The following is a 22,743-nucleotide window of genomic DNA, read 5'->3' on the forward strand; positions in this document are numbered from 1 at the left end:
AAGAAGCACATTCTGAAAATATACAAATCATAAGGTTTTACACTTACATGTTGCGGTTAATAGTATTCTATCTTTATTTGTCGTTATTTATATTTTCTGAATGAATGATGTGATAATGTTCATCAGTCAAGTCAATGGTGTTCATTTTCAATCATCCATCCATCCATTTTCTACCGCTTATTCCCTTTTGGGGTCGCGGGGGGCGCTAGCGCCTATCTCAGCTACAATCGGGCAGAAGGCAGGGTACACCTTGGACAAGTCGCCACCTCATCGCAGATAGACAACATTCACACTCACATTCACACACTAGGGCCAATCAACCTATTCCCAGGTGCATGTTTTTGGAAGTGGGAGGAAGCCGGAGAACCCGGAGGGAACCCACGCATTCACGGGGAGAACATGCAAACTCCACACAGAAAGATCCTGAGCCTTGGATTGAACCCATGACTGCAGGACATCAATCAAGACAAAAAAATATCAAAATCATATTACAGTATGCCATCTATGTAGTTTGGTAGTGGGCATGTATAATGTAGCCCGGAAGAGGTCGGGATGCGTGGGATTCTGGGAATTTGTTCTGTTGGGTTTATGTTGTGTTACAGTGCGGATGTTCTCCCGAAATGTGTTTGTCATTCTTGTTTGGTGTGGGTTTACAGTGTGGCGCATATTAGTAAGAGTGTTAAAGTTGTTTATATCACAACCCTCAGTGTAACCTGTATGGATGTTGAACAAGTATGCCTTGCAGTCGCTTGCACGTTGAGTCAACAGCCGCACACTAGATGTGGCAGGCCGGCACTAAGATAGCATAGTATTAAAGCGGAGGCGACGACAAGGTCGAGAGGAAGTTTAAGACATTACCATCATGACACGCCCTCAATATTGTTGTCCAGGTGAAAATCTGAGAATGTTACCTCCCGGAAAAATGGGGGAGTCGGCAAGTATGCTGCTGAGCCACATCAGAGTGATCCAAGAGCCGCATGCGGCTCCGGAGCCGCGGGTTGCCGACCCCTGATCTACAGACATACAAAGAATTGCTATTGCAACATCCAGTAGACACATGTAGAAGAGCTGTTTCTTCCATATTTAAAATTTCAGGTTAATTTGTATACTTAGCAAACTCATCCCGCGGGCCGGATAAAACCTGTTCGCGGGCCTGATCCGGCCCGCGGGCCGTACGTTTGACACCCCTGATTTAGAATATTATTCGATAGTTTCCTTAAATGTAAATACGCTTTGGCAACTATCTGTTGGCACATATATATATATGTATGTGATATTTGTATATCAAATATGGCACACATTGGAAATAATAATAAGTATAATTTCCTTTTTTCCCCCGCCGCATTCAGGAAAAACAAAGCAGCCACGTCGCTATTTCTAAAACAAAAGTTTATTTTAATTTTTCACAATAGGAGTTATGTTGTTGTTTTTTTCAAATTAAATTTGATGCATGTGCATTAGATGTCACAGCATGCCAAGATCCAAATTACGACCTGCAAGAAAGTGGACATGACTTAACCAAAAATCTACAGGAAAGAAACAAATGATACATGTATACAAATAATATTGAAATATGCAAATCTCCAAATCTATGGTTGGAAACTGTATAGGCTATACATACCTTGTTTGCTAGGTTGTTTGATTTAACACATAGAGGTAAGGAAGATAGACATTTTTGGGCCCAGGGGAAGAAATGCACATTTCCCCATTATTAAAAACAACACTCTCACCAAACTCGAACAGCTGAAACAAAAAGAGAATATCTTGAATTTAAATGCCTGCTTTACCTGACTGGAACCGTATTTATGTGAGTGGTGAATACAGTATGTTTTTACCTTCTTTTGCAAAAGTTTATGCGTCAGCTTTATTAGTTTGGCACTTTGTGTTACTTTCAGGCTGCTGAGGAGTAATGTGGCTCTAATTAAAGTCATATCGGATCCTGGTGGCATACGAGGTCGTCCTGAAAGTAGGCTCACGGCATCCTAAAATATTTGGTGTTATTTGGTGGAATTTGACACAAAAAGCAATTGACTAAGTTATTAATGAGAAGATGTTTGTGTTGTTACCTGCAACAGTGCCACACTGTCATCCACCCTGCCTTGTTCTTCTTTTAACTGTGCACCTTCTACCATCAAAAGGGCCTTAAGGTCAACATCTCCCAAAAGAGTACAGTCGTCCAGACTCTGCTTTAACACCTGAGCCGTCTTGTCATGAATTTTATCTATACAAAGGCAATACACGTATTTGTACACATTTTGTACAGAATTTGATGCATATTGTGGGTGTGCGCGGGGTGGGGTGACTATACGCAAACAGACTTGTATGTGGAGTTGCAGCATCAGGGTCCTGTGCTGCGAGGCAGCGGAACATAGCCACACGGCAACGTAGCCACAAAACACCTCCGACCCGCTCACTGGCCTCAACTGCTCTGGGGCAGTCTTCATGCTGCGCGCAATCTACGGTGTCCTGTCGACAAAGTAAACCACACATGCATCCATGCATTCAATCAGTTATGTGTATTCTAGTGCCTTCTACATGCAAACACTTTGAAATAGTCCCCCAGCCCCATACAATACTTTTACCTTTTCATTTTCAATCCCAGCAAGTGTTGATTTCTCGTGATCCAGCACTGGTGCTTTTAAGTCTTGCAGAAGCACTAGTGATGCCACTGCCATTTCAGAGCTGAAAATGTTAAGCATGAAACAAGCATGATATTAAATAAGATAGCCATGTGAACACAAACAAGGCCATCATACCTCAGTGCAACATGTCTTTGCTGCATGTAGAGATTGGCTTTGAGTAGATTGGCCTCTATTTTGAATTCCATGTTCTCAATTTCACTGTGGGACGGAGATGGGAGGTTTTGCAATATGGAGTCCAATTGGAGGTGAGCTTCTTCTAGCAGGAGGTACTGAAGCAGAGGAGAGGGCAGTTAATGACAGAAAATGAAGTAAAGATCTGTAAAAAAAAAAAAAAAAAGAAAAGAAAATCTTACCTTTATCTTTTCTGGTGTGAGATTTTGCTGTGAAGCAAATAGTACTCTCGCTTTTGTTTTTTTATTCTCCTCAGAACATGTTTGGCTTTGTTCATGGTTATCAGCATTTCCTGTGCAACTAAAGTTAGTAAATGTTCTTTCTTGTGGATCTGGCTCAGGAGGGCCTTGCACAGTGTTGCTGAGCTTCAGGATGAATTGAACAATTGCAAGGTTAAATCGGAGACCCAGTGTGGATCCAAAAAGAGTGTTGACCTCTGGCGAAAGTTCACAGTTGAAAAGCTCTTCCAATGCCTAACAAATCGTCACAAACAGAAATCCTCATTAAAAAACGTTTTAACAACTTTTAACCTTGTAGATGTAATATTTTGCAAAAGAATGAATACAATGCTTGGAGAAAATAAAATACAGTACCTGAACATTGTCCAGAAGTGGCCTGTTGTTTTGAAACATCTTCCCAGGCTGCAGAACGAGCATATTGCATTATTAGGCTTATTAGGCTCAGTTAACTAAAGTCACAAGAACAAGATTGTAAGTTAAGGTGCATCTGACAACATGAGCATGATATTCTCTTATGACTCAAATAAAGAGTAAAGCGGAATGAAAAAAAGTGAATACTTGAAGGAACTCATTAGTGATGAAACGTCCATTAGGGAGAAGAATCCCCACTCCTTGTGAGAGCTTCAGTGCCTCCTTTATGGCCTCAGAGAAGAGCCATAGTTCAGTGAGAGTGCGGATCTGCAGAAAACACCACCCAAGTTTAAAAAAAAAAAAATATCCCCCAGAAGCATTACACAGGTCTAAAAAATATTGACCTTTAGAATTTTGCCCACAATTGTGCGTTCAGCGTCTCTGCATACAGTTCCGACAAGATGCTGATAAAGGGCTAGCATGGGCAGAAGCTGAAATTAAATTACAAACTTTATTCAGCACTGTTATTATACACTCACTGGGCACTTTGTTAAGCAAACTTGCTCTAATGCACTGATTTTATACCTCTAAAGTATCTAAACAAAACTTGTCAGGTCAACAGGTAATGTTGGGTGTAAAGTATGGAGAGCTAGTGCAGGTTGTTACCACTATATGATAGCCTGCGATGTACAGCCACTGGCAGATAAAGTTCAGGCTGGCGACAGTATTCCCGAGGTCGGCCCTGTGATGTTGTGAGAAAAGGTCAATCCCAGGGAGTAGTTCATCTCCGATGCTGTATGAAGCATACTGGAGGTCATCGAGGGGGTGAGCCAGGGAGCAGCACAGCACACACTATAGGAAGATACATATAGGATATGTGTAAAAAAAAAAAAAGCCTCTTAAAAAAAGAGTAGAAAAAAAAATGTTTAAGTTATTTTTGTCTGTAATGAGCAAAACTGTTAAACCTGTCTTGTTAAAATTTCTTTAAATAAGACATTATATTTAAGCTTTAAAAAATTAAAAGTGATCTTGAAATTAGCTATTAAAACGTATCAGCTATACTTACTAGTATTATGAAGTTCTGTGTCTTATAACAAACTTGTGATGCTTAAAATTTGTATGTTTTTTCCTCAGAAGATCTATTGCCTAAAAAACAAGTTTTTATGTTTTACGGGGAAAAAAACTATGTAGGGGATTGCGACTTGTAATAAGATTGTTTAGATGTTTTGACTAGAAATTAGAAATATATACTTGGTGAGATTGTGAGATTTTTCAGTGTAAGAAGAAAACTATTGCGACATAAAAAAGTAAAGTATTTACCTTAAAAAGGTGAGCAGACAACAGCGAGCACATGGTCCTCTGGCCGATATCTGAAGTTAGAATATACCTGTAGATGGATGCACAAACACATGATGGGTCTCACAAAAGTAACTGTAAACCCTCACATTTTAGTAATCAATAATACTCAAGACATAATATGAAACTTGGCTAACCTTTAGAGTAGTCAGTGTACAGCTTGTATTTACGGTCCATTGAAAATGAGTCAACACAAAGCCAATACTGTCTGAATAGGTGGCAAGGCAAGTGAGTACAAAAATAATTGTCTTGCCTACATTCAAGAACAGAGGTAGAAGAGTTATGGTTTCAGGCTGTACTATTGCTGCCAGGGTTGACTCGGGATTGCAGTTTTTTGAGGGAAATTCTAACATCTAGTTTGACATTCTAAACCAAAGCACAATGCCCTCCTTTCAAAAACTGCAAGGGTTGGGGGGACTTCCACAACCAGGGGTGGAAGAGGTTTCCATTACAAAAACTGGGGCTCTGGTAAATTTCATGCATGAAAGGATTAAGGCAGTGTCGAATAAAATAATGCTCACACTAAAAAAGGATTTTTTTGCCCAAAATCTGTGATGAGTTCTGCTTCTAAATATCTCAATATATTACAGAATTTATGTGAACCACAGCTTCCCAATTACAGCTGCACTCGTGCAACCCCGGACCATGGTTGACCATAGGCAAGACACAATTATCTTGGGACTCACTGGTATTACCAGTTATTCAGACAAAAATGGCTGTTTTTTTCAGTCACTATTCAGAGGACAGTAAATACAGACTGCTGTACAAGCTCTACACAGACTACTCTAAAGCATATCAAAATTGTATTTCAGCTTATTGTCCCTTAAGATAAAAATAAATTCAAGGGCTTTACTAACTTTGGTGAGGTACTGCACTGTATGTTGCCAACATAAAAAGTTTAATAATAAAAAAAATATCACAGGAACCTACTGTGCAATCTTAGCAGCAAGCACCGCTGCCTGTAAACATCCCCAAATGCCAGCCTGTTTTAAAGTTTGTTGCAGTGTGCCACCCCCGAACGTTGCCCCATCCCATCGATCTATCACCTCTGAACTCTGTAAGGCAGCATCAACAGCTTTACTCCAGCAAGTGTGTGCCATCCTAGAAGTAAGGAGAAAAAAACAGTGCAATAATGAAAAGCTGGCAAACTCTGTAACCTAGTTTGGGCTGCGTAATTGCAGGAAAGAGGCAGGGTACAATAAACTACTTGTTTCAACATGCACACATTCACAGACTTGGGAGAAAATAGATTGCAGACCGTGGGTTTCCATCGTAGAAATGCAGGTTTCCCATTTCATGCAGTGCAAATACTCTGAGAGATTCTTGGCTCTTTGTTTGCAGATATTCTAGGTGAAGTTGGCAACAAACAAAAAAAATATTGCAGAACTTAACTGTCCACCATCTTTAAATTCAAAGTTTTCAGCAATAGTAATTTCCAGGTATTTTGTGATCTTACTTGTGGATGCAATGTATGTAGAGATGACTTTGGGCAAGTGGTCGGGGCTTATAGGGATATTGTAGAGAGTCTTGGGGGTAACATAGTGGTTTTCGATCAGGTTCCAAGGCTGGATGTTTGGTGTGGCCATTAGTATGGGATTAAAATCAATCTCTCCTGGTAAGCATTCTTCACTTTCAAAACCTGCTTGTTTATTGGCAAGGTGTAGCAGCAGTAAAGATCGACTATAGCGGAACACTTGGAGACAATGAGGTACTCTCTCAACAGACTGACGGTAATAATGCAGAGTGTTCTCCACATCCAGTGGGACACACACAAGGGCCTGAGAGCGCTTTATCTCTGCATCTTAAAGACACACAAAACACAGCGGGCGCATTAAAACATTACTGCTGTAATAAAAACATGGCATGCTTTATTAGTGTTCTAACCTATGAGCTCAGTTTCATTCGGGGGACTAGCGACCGAAGCGTTGTTGTGGCTTGATGGGTGCCGAATAAGATGAGGTACCCATCCACTGAACAGCTGGCAGCCTGCATAAGTCTTGTATGTTACCTAAAACATCAAGTGGGATGCTTTAGATTGTATACTAGCTAACTACAACTTCAAAATGGTGAGGTGTTACCTCTTTGTTAGTGAACCAATGGGTTTTCACATGGTGAGGTTGTGGGACCCTTGGCCCTCTGTTGTTACTAATCCTTTCAAGCAGCTTCTTCTGGGCCAGGACCAAGAGGGGAGTCACAGTCAAGGCGTATCGGTCACTAGGATGTCACGGGACAGATTTACATTTAGTGTTGTTATTCAGTACAACTTGTTTTGTGACATTACAAGAAACACATAACGTACTATAGAATAGGTTTCCAAAGTCTGATGCACACCACCCCTTACATCAGGGGTGCAGAAACTTGAGAAAAATATAACTTTTTAAAAAAAACTTATAAAAAACTTTAGTTTTGTCACAAAATAAGCGTCAGTAAATAACTTTGAAAACCGCATGCCAGTTTCTTTCTGTCATCCCTCAACATACTTACTTTTCCTTATTAAAAAAAAGTAACATTAGATGTACTGACATACCGCACAGATGTGATTCTCAAGACCCAGGGCCAGATCTGGCCAGCAAAAGCCTGGAAATAATGTGCGTCAATAAAGCACTTCATCTTTCTTACTAAATGTTTTTGTTTTTTTAATTTTGACAGAAAAAATGCATGTACTGCTAACTTTAAAGGGGTCATAGTATGATTTTGTTTCTACCTTTAAAACACTTCCTTGTGATCTACATAACATATAGTGGTGGTTCTTTGGTCAAAATTTTGCATGGATTATGTTTTACAGATCGTTTTCAAGCAGCTTTCTTTTATTTGCAAATATATACTGTATCATTGAATTTTACAGTTAAGATCACATTTGACAATCATACTTTGCTCACTCAGACCCTTCATGCATACACACATCCACATTCACATGCACGCTTGAGGAGATAGGTGAACTTGGGTTTTAACAACTCAAGGTTTACAGTATAGGTACCCGGGCACAGCCACCGCTGCTGCTCACTGCTCCCCTCTCCTCCCAGGGGGTGAGGGTGATGAGTCATATATAGAGGATAATCTCACCTCACCAAGTGTGTGTGTGAAACTCATTGGTACTTTTGAGACATTAATAGAAAAAGTACCCATATATTGTGTATTTCCATCCTGCAATGGCTCAGGATCAGCAGACAATCCAGACCATAGCATTTCAAAGAGCTTTCTGACCATGTTTTTTATGAGCAGTTTTATTTAGCTGAGGTTTTTTTTACCATAACTACTTCAACAGCATCTTCTTTCCGCCATCTTTGTTTAGGTTTTAAACACTCACATAGCGATTTTACTGACAGATGAAGTTCAAACTATACGCTACTTTGTCTTAGAAATGGCAACAGCGGAGGATGCATGTGCATATACGAGCCATCATGCCCCACAAAAAGAGGATAGCGAAAAATACATTAATTAACTACAGCGTCGGACTGCAATGGCAGACAAAGGTCTCGGGGTAAATATACACCATAAACGGATAATCCGCTGACGTCAAACTTGAGAAAAATTCCAAAATTCCAAATACCGGTATCTCTTTTGGCGGAAGTGTGAAAGAAGGCAAGATTATGTAATAGATATCTCTGCAATGCCTCCACAAATTGAATTCATCTTTTTGGGAATTATGCAGATCCCAAATACACAACAGCAGGTGTCAATAGGTAAGAAAAGTTGGTTGTGCATAATAGGGTCCCTTTAGATTAATTATCTGATTATGCAACAAACTATTAGTATTAATAATAACAATGTTTCAAAAATAGTTTTGTCAAAATAAACATATTTAAATAGCTGCTAGTCAACCTGAAGCAAGTTATCCATCAATTTGTACATAAAAATATATAATCAAATGCATGGTAAATGGGTTGTACTTGTATAGCGCTTTTCTACCCCTTTTTAAGGAGCCCAAAGTGCTTTGACAGTATTTCCACATTTACCCATTCACACACACAGTCACACACTGATGGCGGGAGCTGCCATGCAGGACGCTCACCAGGACCCATCAGGAGCAAGGGTGAAGTGTCTTGCCCAAGAACACAACGGACGTGACTATGATGGTAGAAGGTGGGGATTGAACCAGTAACCCTCAGATTGCTGGTACAGCCACTCTACCAACTTTGTCACGCCGTCCCCCATAGCATAGGCAATCGTGTAATAATACCATGAGTCGATTATACATTAATATTCATATATATTTACTGTTACAAGTGTGCCCCTGAGGGCAGCCATAACTGCAATGTTGCCCGCAGTTAAGACAAGTTTGACACCCCTGAGTATGAAAATGGAACCATTACAAGGGATATAAAAAATGTTGCTTTTACAAATATACTAACCCCGTTTCCATATGAGTTGGGAAATTGTGTTAGCTGTAAATATAAACGTAATAGAATGATTTTCAAATCCTTTACAACCCATATTTAGTTGAATGCACTACAAAGACAAGATATTTGATGTTCAAACTCATAAACTATTTTTTTTTTGCAAATAATAATCAACTTAGAATTTCATGGCTGCAACACGTGCCAAAGTAGTTGGGAAAGGGCATGTTCACCACTGAGTTACATCACCTTTTCTTTTAACAACACTCAATAAACGTTTGGGAACAGAGGAAAATAAGTGTTGAAGCTTTGAAAGTGTAATTCTTTCCCATTCTTGTTTTATGTAGAGCTTCAGTCGTTCAACAGTCCGGGGTCTCCGCTGTCGTATTTTACGCTTCATAATGCGCCACACATTTTCGATGGGAGACAGGTCTGGACTGCAGGCGGGTCAGGAAAGTGCCGCACTCTTTTACTACGAAACCACGCTGTTGTAACACGTGGCTTGGCATTGTCTTGCTGAAATAAGAAAAGGCGTCCATGATAACGTTGCTTGGATGACAACATGTTGCTCCAAAACCTGTATGGACCATCTATCATTAATGGTGCCTTCACAGATGTGTAAGTTACCCATGCCTTGGGCAATAATGCACCCCCATACCATCATAGATGCTGGCTTTTGAACTTTGCGCCACATCCACAGTTTCCAAATATAATTTGAAATGTGGATTCGTCAGACCACATAACACTTTTCCACTTTGCATCAGTCCATCTTCGATGAGCTCGGGCCCAGCGAAGCCAGCGGCGTTCCTGGGTGTTGGTGATAAATGGGTTTCGCTTTGCATATCAGAGTTTTAACTTGCACTTACAGATGTAGCGACTAACTGTAGTTACTGACAGTGGTTTTATAAAGTGTTACTGAGCCCATGTTGTGATATCCTTTACACACTGATATCGGTGTTTGATGCAGTACCACCTGAGGGATCAAAGGTTCGTAATATCATCGCTTACGTGCAGTGATTTCATCAGATTCTCTGAACCTTTTGATGACTTTACGGACCGTAGATGGTAAAATCCCTAAATTCCTTGCAATAGCTCGTTGAGAAATGTTGTTCTAAAACTGTTCGACAATTTGCTTACAGATTGGTGACCCTTGCCCCATCCTTGTTTGTGAATTACTTAGCATTTCATGGAAGCTGCTTTTATACCCAATCATGGCACCCACCTGTTCCCAATTAGCCTGCACACCTGTGGGATGTGTTTGATGAGCATTTCTCAACTTTATCAGTATTTATTGCCACCTTTCCCAACTTCTTTGTCATGTGTTGCTGGCATCAAATTATAAAGTTAATGATTATTTACAAAAAAAAAAGTTTATCAGTTTGAACATCAAATATGGATATGGGTTGAAAATGATTTGCAAATCATTGTATTCCGTTTATATTCACATCTAGCACAATTGCCCAACTCATATGGAAACGGGGTTTGTAATAATGATGTTTTTTTAAAGATACTACCCGGATGGATTTGCAATATATTAAGAAGCACTTCAAATATTTTTTAATTAAAGTAAAATATTAGATATACCACTTGGTATTGTGTAATAAATGCAGTGCAATGACAGTGCTATCATAAAGTTAAATTAATGTGTTTGCGTTCAAAAGGATTAATACAGTACCAGCATTTTTCTCAAAGCATATTTTGGATAAAACTTTTAAATTATGCTTAACGCCAGATCACAGCTAGAACATCTCATTTACCAGGTGTATGAGTTGAAAAGTAAGGCAAAGTGCGCTAAGTGCTCCCATTTGCCCCCTTCATGGAGCAGCTCAAGTGTGTGCAACACCAAGGTGCGAACCCAACGCATGTCCACCTGTGTGCAGTCATCCAGTGGGGCTGTGAAAGAGAGATTGAGTTCCAGTTCCTCCTCGGTTACGTTGTCATACAAACGCCACAGCTTGAGGTGACAACAAATGGACGGTTATAATTGGATGGAAACAATAACATTAATTTTGCTGTGCATGACACTTACTCCCAATCTGCTGAGCATGTCTATAATAAGATCTGTTGCATGTACTAATAGAGGGGTGAAAATATTTTGCAGGTCCTCCAATGAAACCACAAAGGGAGGTTGAAGCTGAGTAGCTGTCCGCTCTAAAGCTATAATTCTGTGGCTTTCTTCCCACACAGTGTGACACACTTTCTGCAGGATTGTCCAGTGACTTCCGCGGTGGGCCAACACCTGAAAAAAATAAAAACAGCGCACAAAATAGCAAAAAGAGTGGCTACAATGTGTGATTAACAAACTATACCATAGCCCTTCGTAGATACAAGGCAGCTTTCTCCAGCGATTCCAATAGAATTTTACAAGCTGTTCTCTGCTCCTCAAACTCTTGAGAGTTGTCTCGGGACCAGTCAAAACTCCCCATAACAGAACCATCATCTGCTGACAGAAAGTAATGGCAAAACAAATTCATTTCATTCAACAATCCCCAATGTGTGCTAGCTTACAATCTCTGTTGGACGTGTCATCTGACAAATTAGAGTCTGAATAGCTTAAAAAAGGTTCGGGTTTAGAGATAGGCGGTTCCCAGGAGTGATTTTTTATCAGAAATCCAGAGTTGGCCAGAAAGAAACTTGATGGATTTAGGTGACTGTATCTGAAACACAAAGCACTTAGTTTATTATATGCATTAGCACAATCCAGTAAGATCTGATTTAAGATATGGACTGAACATCATACTGAGGGGTGTTTCCTTAAACCAAGCAACAAATAATAAATAATAGGAATCGAGAAGTATGTGTTAGGGATTGACCAATTATCAGCCAGGCCGATTATCGGGGCAGATATTTTGCATTTTGAAGTACATCTATTTCGGTCTTCTTTTATTGGTATTAGCTGATATATATATATATATATATATATATATATATATATATATATATATATATACACACATATATATGTACATATATACACACACACACATATATACATTATATAATATATACATACATACATATATATATACATATATATGTATATATATACACACACACACATATAAACATTATATATATACATTGTATATATATATATATATATATATATATATATACACATTTATGAAACTCCTCAAAAAGAACAACCTGTCTCAAAAACTGCTTGTGTACCTTCTATCGCTGCTCAATAGAGAGTGTGCTGACATACTGCATGTGTCTATGGTATGCCGGCTGCACGGTGGCAGAGAGAAATGCACTTCAGTGGGTTATAAAAACTGCCATGAAGAACAATGGCTGCTCTCTCCCCTCCCTAGATGAACTGTACGGTGCCAGGTGCCTCAAAAAGGCCCAAACCACCATAAAGGACCCATCTCACACTGGACATTAACATTTTGAACTGATGCCCTCAGGCAGGAGATACAGGACCATAAAATGCTGGACAAACCAATTTAAGAACACTTTTTACCCGAGAGCCATAGTGTCGCTGAACACAAGATGACAATGATGACTGGGCATGTGAGCTGTATGCTTGGTATTTTTATGTATTTTATGTATTTGTATCTATTTATCTATGTTCTTATGTTTTTATGTGTTATGAATTTGCACTAAATTAGTTTTTGCATACAATTTCGTTGTACAATGTACAATGACAATAAAGATATATTCTATACACACACATATATATATATATATATATATATATATATATATATATATATATATATATATATATATATATATATATATATATATATACATATGTAGGTGTGGGAAAAATCACAAGACTACTTCATCTCTACAAAATGTTTCATGAGGGGTTCCCTCAATCATCAGGAGATTTTAATGGAAGCATTCACATACAATGGTTTATGTAGGGCACAGAGTGGGTGGGTACAGGCAGGCGTAGGGGCGTGGTGATTGGCTCATGTGTTACCTAGGAGGTGTTTCCGTCTGTGGCGGCATGTTGAAATGATTTCACTGCGCTTGTTGAGGGATGATAGATCTGGATGATATATAATAAACAGTTTCTCTTTTAAGCATAGGTTGCATCTTTTATTACCACTGTTGTAAGGTGTGCTGGATGCAAGAATTTGCCATGTTATTGAATATTCAACATTATTGTCTTTGAGGTTCCAAATGTGTTTGCTGAGTTCTGTAGAATTCCGCAAAGTCTGGTTTCTAAAGGAGGCGTTGTGATTATTCCATCTTGTTTTGAACGCTCCTTCGGTTAATCCTACGTACGTGTCGGATGTGTTAATGTCCTTGCGTGTTACCTTTGCTTGGTAAACGACTGATGTCTGTAAGCACCCTCCGTTGAGAGGGCAAATAGGTTTCTTGCGACAGTTACATTCCTTATTGGTTTCAGAGTCGTTTAGTCTGGGGGTGGGCAGTCCTTTTGCAATTGCTTTGTTGTGGTTTGAAATGATTTGTTGTATGTTATTCATACAGCTGTAGCTCAATTTAATGTTGTTCTTGTTGAATATTTTTCTTAGGGTGTTGCCTTTGGGGAAGTGTTTGCCGATCAGAGTGAGGAACTTGTGGCCGATGTTGGTTGAGACGTTTTTGCTGAATGGCGGATTGTACCAGATGATGTTGTTTCGTTTTCTGCTCTTTTTTTGGTTGGCTTTCTGGAGTAGGTTCATAGGTGAGGGTGAAGTTGTACCCGCTTTCATCAAGTGCTTTCTGGTACGGGAGCGTTGCCTGATCGAATTCAGCTTTGCTAGATGACAGCATCGATAGCCTTTTATTAATTCCGGTAGGTATTCTTTTCGTGGTGGTGGGTGGGTGGTTGCTGTCATGGTGCACGTATTGGAGTGTTGTGTTGGGTTTCGTGAATGGTTGGTAGCTGTTATTTCTCAGGTTGAAAGTGACGTCGAGGAAGTTGACGGTTTGCTTGTTGGCTTCAATCGTGATCCGTAGGCCATTTTCTTGGAAGATTTGGCATATGTGCTTCTTGGTGTTCTCGCTGCTCCTTGGCGAGGCGCGGCACACTGCCAGTCCGTCATCACGGTAAATACCAAGGTTCAGGTTAGCCCTCTCAACGGAGGGTGCTTACAGACATCAGTCGTCTACCAAGTAAAGGTAACACGCAAGGACATTAACACATCAGACACGTACGTAGGATTAACCGAAGGAGCGTTCAAAACAAGATGGAATAATCACAACGCCTCCTTTAGAAACCAGACTTTGCGGAATTCTACAGAACTCAGCAAACACATTTGGAACCTCAAAGACAATAATGTTGAATATTCAATAACATGGCAAATTCTTGCATCCAGCACACCTTACAACAGTGGTAATAAAAGATGCAACCTATACTTAAAAGAGAAACTGTTTATTATATATCATCCAGATCTATCATCCCTCAACAAGCGCAGTGAAATTATTTCAACATGCCGCCACAGACGGAAACACCTCCTAGGTAACACATGAGCCAATTACCACGCCCCTACGCCTGCCTGTACCCACCCACTCTGTGCCCTATATAAACCATTGTATGTGAATGCTTCCATCAAAATCTCCTGATGATTGAGGGAACCCCTCATGAAACAGTTCTGTAGAGATGAAGTAGTCTTGTGATTTTTCCCACACCTACATATTGCGCTCTACCACGGTATCGAGCACTATTCTCTGGATAATCCAATCAAGACACATATATATACACGCACACACATATATATATATATATATATATGTACTTGACTTTCAGTGAATTCTATATATTTATTTTATATATACAGTGGGGCAAAAAAGTATTTAGTCAGCCACCGATTGTGCAAGTTCTCCCACTTAAAATGATGACAGAGGTCTGTAAGTTTCATCATAGTGTAGTACACTTCAACTGTGAGAGACAGAATGTGAAAAACAAATCCAGGAATTCACATTGTAGGACTTTTAAAGAATTTATTTGTAAATTATGGTGGAAAAAAAGTATTTGGTCAACCATTCAAAGCTCTCATTGATGGAAGGAGGTTTTGGCTCAAAATCTCACGATACATGACCCCATTCATTCTTTCCTTATAACGGATCAATCGTCCTGTCCCCTTAACAGAAAAACAGCCCCAAAGCATGATGTTTCCACCCCCATGCTTCACATTAGGTATGGTGTACTTGGGATGCAACTCAGTATTCTTCTTCCTCCAAACACGACGAGTTGAGTTTATACCAAAAAGTTCTATTTTGGTTTCATCTGACCACATGACATTCTCCCCATCCTCTGCTGTATCATCCATGTATCCATTTCGATATAAACTCAACTCGTCTTGTTTGGAGGAAGAAGAATACTGAGTTGCATCCCAAGAGCACCATACCTACTGTGAAGCATGGGGGTGGAAACATCATGCTTTGGGCCTGTTTTTCTGCTAAGGAGACAGCACGATTGATCCGTGTTAAGGAAAGAATGAATGGGGCCATGTATCGTGAGATTTTGAGCCAAAACCTCCTTCCATCAGTGAGAGCTTTGAATGGTTGACCAAATACTTATTTTCCACCATAATTTACGAATAAATTATTTTAAATTCCTACAATGTGAATTCCCGGATTTTTTTCCCCATTCTGTCTCTCACAGTTGAAGTGTACCTATGATGAAAATTACAGACCTCTGTCATCATTTTAGGGGGAGAACTTGCACAATCGGTGGCTGACTAAATACTTTTTTGCCCCACTGTATATTTATTATACATATATATATATATATATATACATACATACATACATACATACATACATACATACATACATACATACATACATACATACATACATACATACATACATACATACATACATACATATATATATATATATATATATATATATATATATATATATATAAAATAACGGGACAAGCAATAGTATCGGGATGGATTTTTTAGAATACATATTTCTAAAATAAAAATACATCAGCAAATAGAATGTATAGACATATGATACCGGTATTTAGTATTAAAAAATAGTTGTATGTAGAGAGTAAGTAAATTCGTAGTAATAACCTGTGCTCCTTTCTGTAAAGGACGCCACCCCTCCCCGTTTCTCTCCTTGCTGTTCGCCTACAGGACATTTTCTCGGTTTACAAGAACTTTTCAGAACTTCTATTTTTTGCCGGGAGTATCAGTTTTTAGCCTTCTTTCCTGCAGTCTTTCTCCTGTTTAGTGTGTTTTCGTAACTGCAGTGATCGCACGACAAGCCTTCGTCTGCAACACTCGCAACGTGCATGGGCTCTTTAGAGGAGCACGGCAAGTTTTTATGTTCCGTGATTCAATCAAATAACAACACGACAGAGATAGACAAGACAGAAAATACATATTTGCCAAAAATCCACACTTTGTGTAAATTGACAAATAGGCGACTTCTATAATACGTAAAGAAAGTCAAAGTTAAAAGTCCTAATGATAGTCTCACACACACACTAGGTGTGGTGAAATCATCCTCTGCGTTTGACCCATCTCCTTGTTCACCCCCTGGGAGGTGAGGGGAGCAGTAAGCAGCAGCGGTGGCCGCGGTTGGAAATCATTTGGTGATTTAACCCCCAATTCCAACCCTTGATGCTGAGTGCCAAGCAGCGAGGCAATGGGTCCCATTTTTATAGTCTTTGGTTTGACACAGCTGGGGTTTGAACTCGCGACCTTACAGTCTCAGGGCGTACACTCTAACCACAAAGGCAGGGGCAGAAGAGCAGGCAGCAACTAATTTCTGTAACATTTAAATGATCGGCCAGCTTAAAAAAATGTCTTACTTATAAGCTAAATGAATGATCACAAAATTGTTTTTTTTTTAATGTTTGCGATATTTAGAAATAATATATTTCATATCAATCATACTATTTAGAAATCAGTGATGTAAATTGTGATAAAAATTGAGAACAGGAAGTGAACATTAGTAATTGTTAGTAATTGCTGTGAAGTGGAAAAGGGGTAGGATTATATAAACTTTATTTATTCCTACACTCCTTTTCGGACATGTAGTAAAGAGAAATTAAAATATTTCAAACATGGGATGTGTCATGGTGAAACTGTAAGCATGTTCGAAATAAACTTCAAGCTACAAACCAACCAACCAACCAACCAACCAACCAATATTTCAGATTCCCTCAAACGGAAACCTTACAAAGTAATAAATATATAAACTGCTATAACATTTTCTCAAATTTAATAGATGGCAAATTACCTTGATGTAGAAAAATCCCCTATCACTACCAATTTTCAAAGGAAATGTCCCATATTTTGAAATTAAAATGTTGATGCTCCTCTTAGACACAAGTAATAAAGAGTGTTTGTGATATCGTCTGATATTTTTTTTCTGCTAAGTTAACCACAACATTAGCACCACATAAAACGTTATGTCGCTAATGGTCCGCCGTTTCCTGAAAAGTAATGTTAATAAAACAAGTTAGTCTTTTCCACCTGTTCACTAACATATAGCCTACTATTCATGTTTAGCTAATTTATATTGCAAAATAACATCGGCTTCAAATATCTGTTATCGGCCTCCATGACTACTTACTGTCAGTATCGGCCCTGAAAAAAACATCCATCCATCCATTTATTTCCTACCGCTTGTCCCTTTCGGGGTTGCGGCGGGGTGCTGGAGCCTATTTCAGCTGCATTCGGGCGGTAGGCGGCGTAAACCCTGGTCAAGTCGCCACCTCATCATCGCAGGGCGAACACAGATAATCAGACAACATTCACACTCACATCCACACGCTAGGGCCAATTTTAGTGTTGCCAATCAACCTATCCCCAGGTGCATATCTTTGGAGGTGGGAGTAAGCCAAAGTACCCAGAAGGAACCCACGTAATCACGGGGACAACACGCAAACTCCACACAGAAAGATCCCGCGCCCAGGATCGGACCCATTGTGAGGCACACGCACTAATCCTGGTGTCACTGTGCAGCCCTAAAAAAAACATCGGTCTATATTTAGAATGTGTGAACCTGGACTGCAGGGATCCATGGTTGTAATGTTGCAACTCCCACTCAAATATCGTCAGATGTGCTTGGGCGATGCAGTAGTTCAGCTGAGACCTCCAGACTCGCTCCTCAGAGGAAGTTTTCCTCAGTTGAAGTTTCCTCTGTTGGCGCTGAATGGCAGCCCTCAATAAGGCCAGCAGCCTCTCCACGGCCTGTATCTCCCTTCACAAAAAAAAACAATTACAGAAATACAAAACACAGACAGCTACTGTATACATAGACATACTTTGCAGGGGGTGACAGGGGAATATTTGATTGATTGATTGAAACATTTAATAGTAGATTGCACAGTACAGTACATATTCCGTACAATTGACCACTAAATGGTAACACCCGAATAAGTTTTTCAACTTGTTTAAGTTGGGGTCCACATTAATCAATTCATGGTAATACATAAATACATGTCCTTTGTATTTTTTTAAAAAAAAGCAATTTTTGTCCCATACACCATCTAAAAATAATATTACTACTGAATAGAGACAAGTCAAACACTAGTGCCAGGCAAAAAAAGACCTCTCAGGCTAAATTTTGTCCTTTTCGACAACCCACAAAATCATAGATTGGCTTTATGGGGCTGCCTTCTTGCCAACGTAACAATGATTGACAAAAAGCAGCAGTTAGTTTAGAAAAAAAAGCGAGTTGGCCTATAAATGGCAATATGAATCACAAACAAGTAAGACAAGGAAAAAATCCAAGCAAGATGAGTGTAGTGCGGCAATCAAAGGTAGTTATGTTGCTGTCTATGACTTGCACTCAGGGAATAAGAATGCAAATTGCAGATGAAGTTTTTTCGAGTCTCTTTTGTTTCAGCGAACTTGATTCGACTCCCAGCCAAGATATACAAGGTTAACATTAAACTAAATTATGACGTAAACTTGAAAATGCAAACAGAGTGAAACATTTAATTGTGTTAATTTCTTTATTTTGTACAAAAAAAACTATTATTGAGCCATTTGTTTGCCATTCATATTACTCCAAAACATGCATCTAAGCCCTTCAAATAACACCCAGATCAAGCCATGCACCCTGTATGCAAGCTAGTTATGTCCCCTCACACCTCTGAAATCCAAATTTTGTTTTTGACTGTACATATACAATACCTGGCAGTTCTAGCACTCAGAAGCGCACCCCTTCGAAGTTTAGACTTCCGTTTTTTTGTAGTACTTTTCTGAGACACTGTGCTCTGCAACAAAATAGCTTCATTACCATGTGTCTGCTTTATGGAAGAATACAAATATATAATCGACCATTTAACTTAAAAAAATATTAAGGATAATGGTGTAGTCATTTGAAAATCATTATTTTCCAGTGTACTTGAATTTTTACCTGGGAAGATGGGCTCTCTGTCACAGTGGGCTCAATAATTTTTTCTTTATCACACTGGCTCTCCGTGTTTTTTTCCGCTACATCATCTCTCCTATTGGAAGACGCACACAATATACATATATACATATATATACATATATATATATATATATATACATATATATACATATATATATATATATATATATATATATATATATATATGTATATATATATATATATATATATGTATATATATATATATATATATATATATCTCCATGGCTGTTGTATACCTGGCTAGAAACTCAAATATGGATTGCCCCCATTGTAGCACAAGACCCAGGTGTCCTTCTTCCAAGGCTCTCTGAAGTAGTAGTGCCGAAAACTCAATAAAATTGGAATGGCTGCTGAGTTGCATCACTATGAAAAAATCATACACACATACATGCAAAAAAGTAGAAATTGATTTAGAACAGAATATTATGCATGTCACTTACCGTATTCATAGGCGTCATTTAGACCGTTGCTGAGGATCCGCTCACGCAGTGTGGTATCATCCTCAAAACCAGTCAGAGAGAGTGATATCTCTAAGAAAATCACATTATGGGACACAACTCACTATTCAGTAGTATTAAATATTTTTTCAAGAATAATACTTTTAATGAATGTAACCCTTTTGTTATTGTGTATTACCATTTACAGCGGCAGGAGCTGCTTCTATTGTGATTGTTTTTGTGTACTTCCCATACAGTTCTTTCAGCTGCAGACTTGTTTTAATTTCATCTTTTGCTGCAGCAGCATCCTCTGCCTTTACCTAAGAAAATACAAAACCATACTGTATTGACCTGTTTCTTGAAATATAATTTTCTGTAAAAAAAAAAAAAATACATTTGAAAACCAGAAACGATAACAAATCAAAACATATCTTTACCGACGCATTTTTGTTGGGAGGTTTAATGATTCGCTCTTGGGCATCAAAGATGTCTTGTAGAAGAGCACGGCCACTGTCAATCACCATGGCCGCCTTATGGTGCTCCTTCAATGCACGCAGTGCCTGTTCAAAAAAAATCTACTTTACATCTTGATTATTCATGACTTAATTCCAGATAACTTAGATGTTAACATATTTAGATTCAGCCAAACATGCACCTTAGACAGATAGTTGGTTATACAGGAAATCATGTGCATAAGGGATTTCACTGTGTTTCTGGGCCATTTTTGTTTGAGATAAGGTTCATTATCCTTCAAAACTGTTAAGCATTTGGTGAGCAACTGTAAATCAAAAGCAAACAAAAGCATTGGAAATAGTGTATCATCTTATTTTGAAGGGGTAAATAATTGTTATTACCTCAATTGCATGATCACAAGGGATTTGATAGAAGATGAATGGAACCAAGAGGGTATAACAGCTTACTACAGCTTGAATCGCAAAGATGCTGTCATTCAACCACATAGCCAAGTCCATGGCAACCAGTAAGCGTTCACATTCTTCAAGTCTGGCCTCCTACAGACACAAAAAAATGCACATATTTAGTGTTCAAAATATATAATGAATTTGTTCATAGGAGGAGACCATCAAGTCGTTCTTAAACATTTACCATACTTGTTTTTTCTGATGACACAATCTAGTGGTTCCAATTGTATTTAACAAATAGAAAACAGTGTGTCATGATGAATGGTGTCAAAAAACTTAGTCCGTGTTCTTCAAGGCCCTATCCTTGGGCCTTTACTCTTTTCACTGTAGATGAATAATCTTCCTCATGTATGGCTGGAGTTTAATCAAGAAAGGTACACTGATGATGCAGTCATTTTAATCTATGGCCATGATACTAAGGAAATTACATCAAAGCTTACAAATGCACTACATAATATTCACAACTAGCTAAGTTACGCGTGCCTATTGTTAAATGCACAAAAAAAAAAAAAAGAACAGTATTCATGATGTTCATTAAGCGACGAGTAGACAATAAATGGTCCAATGTATTTTTGGGCAGGGAGGATCTTAAACTAGTCTCTCATTTCAAATATCCTGGCGTTATTGTGGATATTTTTTTCATTGAGAAACTTATAATAAAAGTCAGGAACAGAATTAATTTAAATGTTACAAAATGTTAAACAAATGCGAACCCTTAACATCTGATGCGGATTTTTTTTTTTTACTGTATGGTCCATATGGCGTTAGCAGGCACCACTGTTTTAAAACTTATAGAACCATATAAAAGAGCAATTAAGATATTTGACAGAAAACCTTCATTTTATCGTCATTGTAAAGTTTTAGGCTTCACGGTGGCAGAGGGGTTAGTGCGTCTGCCTCACAATGCAGTCCTGGGTTCAAATCCAGGCTCGGGATCTTTCTGTGTGGAGTTTGCATGTCCTCCCCGTGAATGCGTGGGTTCCCTCCGGGTACTCCGGCTTCCTCCCACTTCCAAAGACATGCACCTGGGGATAGGTTGATTGGCAACACTAAATTGACCCTAGTGTGTGAATGTGAGTGTAAATGTTGTCTGTCTATCTGTGTTGGCCCTGCGATGAGGTGGCAACTTGTCCAGGGTATACCCCGCCTTCCGCCCAATTGTAGCTGAGATAGGCGCAAGCGCCCCCCGCTACCCCAAAAGGGAATAAGCGGTAGAAAATGGATGGATGGATGGATTTACACTATGAAAACCTGAAAGTATTCAAAAGTGCTATTTTGTATTATAAATGTATGCATTGAACAAAGAGAGCACGGTCTAACAAGTCAAATGTCTTGTGTGGTAAACATACTTGGCCATTATTATTCATATCTGATTCTAATTCTGACATGGCCATGCTTCAAGCCCCTGTTACAGAATAAAATAATAAAAGAAGAGCCACATGACTTGGCACCAAGTCAGAAGCAAGAGGTGACTGTGAGGTGCAAAGCAGAAAAACCACCGTTACACAAAACATTCTATAAAACGCGGACAAATCTGGAACAGCCCTCAGTCCCAATCTGGGAGAGAAACACACTAGATTGACACCTTCAAGGTAAAACTAAAAGCATGGTTAACAGGACACCAAACATGAACATTTTTAACCTATTTCAAAACTATTGCTATGCTCGGGATTTTTATCTATTTTATTGTATTGTGTTGCTATGTTACTATTTTTGTTTAAAAAGACAGCAGATGTAAATTTGCATCATTGCTAAACATCCATCCATTTTATACCGCTTGACCCTTTAATCCGGCATATTTACATATCTAGTGTGTTATTGTGTTCATCAAGGGGCATTGTCCCTTTAAATAAACAAACAAATAATAATACAAGTAAAAAGCACAATATGTTCACTAAATGAACACTGATTTAAAATGACCTGTTTCCAGACAAATAGTCCGCAGATGCTGCCCC

At 38.9% G+C, this 22,743-nt stretch overlaps 1 protein-coding gene across 2 annotated transcripts in view; it reads right to left on the reverse strand.

The window, feature by feature from the left end:
• Positions 1-1,188: 1,188 nt before the first annotated feature.
• The window catches only part of LOC133551616 (cilia- and flagella-associated protein 54-like), a 42,829-nt gene continuing 21,274 nt past the window's right edge, over positions 1,189-22,743 (reverse strand). Inside the window, exons 24-55 of one of the 2 annotated variants that reach the window (XM_061898539.1) lie at positions 22,709-22,743; positions 20,723-20,878; positions 20,524-20,646; positions 20,306-20,428; positions 20,068-20,188; positions 19,872-19,961; positions 19,668-19,794; positions 19,393-19,483; positions 19,167-19,249; positions 18,031-18,228; positions 11,605-11,753; positions 11,406-11,539; positions 11,126-11,335; positions 10,854-11,050; positions 6,838-6,973; positions 6,644-6,767; positions 6,216-6,560; positions 6,018-6,105; positions 5,690-5,860; positions 4,724-4,790; positions 4,070-4,255; positions 3,808-3,894; positions 3,611-3,730; positions 3,407-3,454; positions 2,996-3,286; positions 2,757-2,911; positions 2,583-2,682; positions 2,319-2,466; positions 2,067-2,221; positions 1,836-1,982; positions 1,622-1,743; positions 1,189-1,493 (exon numbers count right to left, since the gene is read on the reverse strand). The exon at positions 22,709-22,743 is cut by the window's right edge and continues 113 nt beyond it. In XM_061898539.1, coding sequence (XP_061754523.1) covers positions 1,630-1,743; positions 1,836-1,982; positions 2,067-2,221; positions 2,319-2,466; positions 2,583-2,682; positions 2,757-2,911; positions 2,996-3,286; positions 3,407-3,454; positions 3,611-3,730; positions 3,808-3,894; positions 4,070-4,255; positions 4,724-4,790; positions 5,690-5,860; positions 6,018-6,105; positions 6,216-6,560; positions 6,644-6,767; positions 6,838-6,973; positions 10,854-11,050; positions 11,126-11,335; positions 11,406-11,539; positions 11,605-11,753; positions 18,031-18,228; positions 19,167-19,249; positions 19,393-19,483; positions 19,668-19,794; positions 19,872-19,961; positions 20,068-20,188; positions 20,306-20,428; positions 20,524-20,646; positions 20,723-20,878; positions 22,709-22,743 — 4,319 coding nt within the window. In that variant the 3' untranslated portion in view covers positions 1,189-1,493; positions 1,622-1,629. The remainder of the gene's footprint in view (positions 1,494-1,621; positions 1,744-1,835; positions 1,983-2,066; positions 2,222-2,318; positions 2,467-2,582; positions 2,683-2,756; positions 2,912-2,995; positions 3,287-3,406; positions 3,455-3,610; positions 3,731-3,807; positions 3,895-4,069; positions 4,256-4,723; positions 4,791-5,689; positions 5,861-6,017; positions 6,106-6,215; positions 6,561-6,643; positions 6,768-6,837; positions 6,974-10,853; positions 11,051-11,125; positions 11,336-11,405; positions 11,540-11,604; positions 11,754-18,030; positions 18,229-19,166; positions 19,250-19,392; positions 19,484-19,667; positions 19,795-19,871; positions 19,962-20,067; positions 20,189-20,305; positions 20,429-20,523; positions 20,647-20,722; positions 20,879-22,708) is intronic. The other variant, XM_061898538.1, reaches the window with a different exon arrangement.

This window comes from Nerophis ophidion, linkage group LG04, assembly GCF_033978795.1.
Source record: "Nerophis ophidion isolate RoL-2023_Sa linkage group LG04, RoL_Noph_v1.0, whole genome shotgun sequence".
Taxonomy (NCBI): domain Eukaryota; kingdom Metazoa; phylum Chordata; class Actinopteri; order Syngnathiformes; family Syngnathidae; genus Nerophis; species Nerophis ophidion.